The 3,458-nt window shown below is 29.2% G+C and overlaps 1 protein-coding gene across 1 annotated transcript; it reads right to left on the minus strand.

The window, feature by feature from the left end:
- Positions 1-895: 895 nt before the first annotated feature.
- Positions 896-1,633, minus strand: LOC105454587 (cytochrome b5-related protein-like). The gene is made up of 2 exons (XM_011697299.1): positions 1,403-1,633; positions 896-1,065 (listed from the first exon to the last, which is right to left on the minus strand). The coding sequence occupies exons 1-2, from the start codon at positions 1,628-1,630 to the stop codon at positions 982-984; spliced, it is 312 nt and encodes a 103-aa protein (XP_011695601.1). The 5' UTR covers positions 1,631-1,633; the 3' UTR covers positions 896-981.
- Between the last annotated feature and the right edge of the window lie 1,825 nt (positions 1,634-3,458).

Raw genomic sequence — 3,458 nt, forward strand, 5'->3', positions numbered from 1 at the left:
GTGTGCTCTTCCGATCTTTTTTCAATGATATTTATTGTTTGAATCAGTGTATTATCACCAGGGTTGGGTAAATTAATAATATTTTTAACCTTTAAGTTAAGTTAAATTTAAATTATAAAATAAATTAAGTTAAATTAAAAGTTGCATGAACAAAAAATTAACTCAATTAATAGTTGCATTAAAATTAAATTGAATTAGTTAAATTAAATTTTAATTTTAAAAAACATCATTTATATTAAATTAGAACGTTGTAATTTTTTAAAATGATATTACTCTAAATAAAAAACAATTACAATATAAATGATCAAATAAATTTAAGATTTTATTTGTAAATTAAATTTATATAAAATAACAAGGAAATATTGTCTTTATATAAAAATATTCTTTTTAAACAAGTAAATGTTTAATTTAGAAAAAAATTAATAAGTTGAAGTTTATATATATTTAAATCTAACTTGAAGTTAACAGTTCATTTGTTTAAAATTAACTATTAAGTTAAGTTAAAAGTTATTAACTATTTAACTTTATTATTTAACTTCTAATTTTTGAACTACTTGTTTTTGAACTACTACCCAATCCTGAATTTATCACTACAGAAACAACATTCAGATACTCACTGTTTATCACAGTTCTAAGTATGCCACTGGAAAGTGATATATATATACACCGGAAATCAATGATGATTCCACTGATTCACTTTTAGATATCTTATAGTAAGTTATTTATATAACTTCCGTTCTTTATATCTAATCAGTTATATCTAATCAATATCTCAATTACAAATAACGGATGCTCACTGGCGAGGACAATAATCACATAAGAGTGGACGAGGGCGGCGGTGAGACTTAGCGCGAAAGTCGCGGTCGCTAAGAAATCGATGATGAGATTCGTCGTCGTGGACGGTTTATGGAAATCGATGCTCTTCAAAGCCTCGACCGCACGTGTCTTAAATGTACGAAAGAAGCCGTTCGGCACCGAAGGTCAAGGATGCACCGATCGCGATGTCGCAGCTTCGCGAGCGTAGAATTTCGGTAGAAGCCGTTCAGCCTTGTCGGTGATGTGGCTCTGACGTGAAAGAATTAATATTACAATATAATTCCGAATTTATTTACATGAGGACTTCGGCGGCGAACTTCGAATTTTTCAAAGAATATTGCAAGTGTACAAACAAAACAATAGATATATACATATATGTACCATGTATATAAAACGTAAAGACTTAAAATAACAACTAAGAAATAAGATTAGAAAAATTATTATGATAATATTATAAAGAAAATATAATAATAAAATAATAACAAACTAAAAGTACAATGTTTGATATTCTTAAGCAATAACTATTGACTGATATTAACAATAATAATGCCGTTCAAGATGAATAATTCTGGCTTCTACTCAATACCTCAAACAACTCAGTGATGTCGGTTCCTTTCGTGAGCCGAATCCATTCAGATCTACCCGGATGCGATTTCACGAAGGTCTCCAAGTCGTAAAGTTTATTTCCTATTCTCCACAGGCCTTCCGCACCGTCGACTTTTCTCCTAGCCTCGAGAAAGCCCGCCGCGGTTTTTGACGGATTTCCTCTCGCCGGCAGATAAGCCAAGCCGGGTATCATGCTAGTTTTCGACATGTTGAAGGTTTTTCCGACCTCACCTACGTAAATAAAACACAAGGGCTTGACTGTTAGCTTGAACGGCGTTACTGATCGTAGTGAACGGCGAATTTATTTATACCGCGATAATTTTTGCACATGCAATAAGTAATAATATACGTTAATTCTTATCTACCTAAACTTTCTATAAATTTTTTATCATAATTTTTTTAATTTTTCAATAATTTTTTAATTGTTTAATAGTATTTAATAGTACTTCTTAACACTTTTATAAATTTCTATTTTAATTACAATCTCTAAATTCAATTTTGATTTTTATTGCAACATTAATTTTAATTTCTATCTTAGTATTTCTTTTTCTTAAACTCAATTTTTTTAATAAAAAAAATTTTTCTACTACTTTCATAAATTGAATCAGTAAAAATTTTGCTGATTGAAACTAGTAACAGATTATGCTAATGATATATTTTATTAATAATTCAAGTTCAAATAATGATAAATATGTATACTAATTTTCAATAAGAATATTCGCATTTTGTTCTTTCACTTTACACCTGATAAAAACAGTGGTAAATCGCACATATTAATAGAAATATGAAATAGAATATTAAAATATTGCCTGTCTGCACTTACAGATCATGAGTAATTTTTTTGTCCTAATAACAATAATAATAGGAAACACAAAATTGCAGTTGATAATAATAAAATAAATTTTACAATTATTTAAAAATTTATACTTACTATTTTAGTAGTCTTTAAAAAGTAATACATAATAAATACATTATTAACCGCCTAATAATATATTTTTAATATTTACTGATAAAATTGTTTGTGTGTGTGTGTGTGTGTGTGTGTGTGTGTGTGTGTGTGCGTGTGTGTGTGTGTATACACATACATTTCCGTCGAAAAATTTCTGGACAAAAATAAAATTGTTATGTTTGAAGTTTTAATTTAAATTAGTGCTTAATGCATTACTGTGCTAAATCAAAGAATAGATGATTTTGACATTTTAAGAGATACTTTAAGATACTTTGTAATTATTTTAAGTTTAATGCATCCCTACTACTCTAAACTATTAAATCTGAGAGGCATGTTTGCCATACTGAAAATTGCAATGTTTGACGGAATGCACGGCCTTGGAAAAATTTTTCTCGGAGTCGGTTTACAGCATCATAAAGTTTGAACCTTCCTCATTAATTTGAAAAAAAAAATGCAAGTCGTTACAATTTTTTTCGCAAAGTCACAGCATTTTAAAGTATAACTCTTGTATATTTTTCATGTACGGTCGACATAACCCAATGTGCACTATAGGGAGGTTGAAGATCGAATTTTGAACATTGTGTGCGTGCGGGCATGTGTAAAATTTACACACACACACACACACACACATAGTGTGCAAAATTCGATTGCCAACCTCCCTATGGTATGTCAGGTAATGCCGATTAAACATGAGAAAAATACAAGGATTACTTTTAATACTATAACATTGCAAAAAAAATCTTAACAACTTGCATTTTTTCAAATTAAAGAGGAAGGAGCAAACTTTATGACGCGGTAAACCGCATCTCCGAGAAAAATTTTCCCAAGGACATGCATACATCAAATTGCAATTTTTATTATAACAAACATGCCTCTCAGATTTAAGAGTTTAGAGTAGGGATGAATTAAACTTAAAATCATAACAGAGTATCTTAAAGTATCTCTTAAAATGCCAAAATCATCTATTGTTTGATTTAGCACAGTGCCGCACTAATTGTAAGTTCAGCTGCTTAAAACTTCAAACAAAAATTTTATTTCTGTCCAGAAATTTTTGGCGGTAGTACATATATATATATATATATATATA

This window comes from Wasmannia auropunctata, unplaced genomic scaffold (genome assembly GCF_000956235.1).
Source record: "Wasmannia auropunctata unplaced genomic scaffold, wasmannia.A_1.0 LD335981.1, whole genome shotgun sequence".
Lineage (NCBI taxonomy): Eukaryota > Metazoa > Arthropoda > Insecta > Hymenoptera > Formicidae > Wasmannia > Wasmannia auropunctata.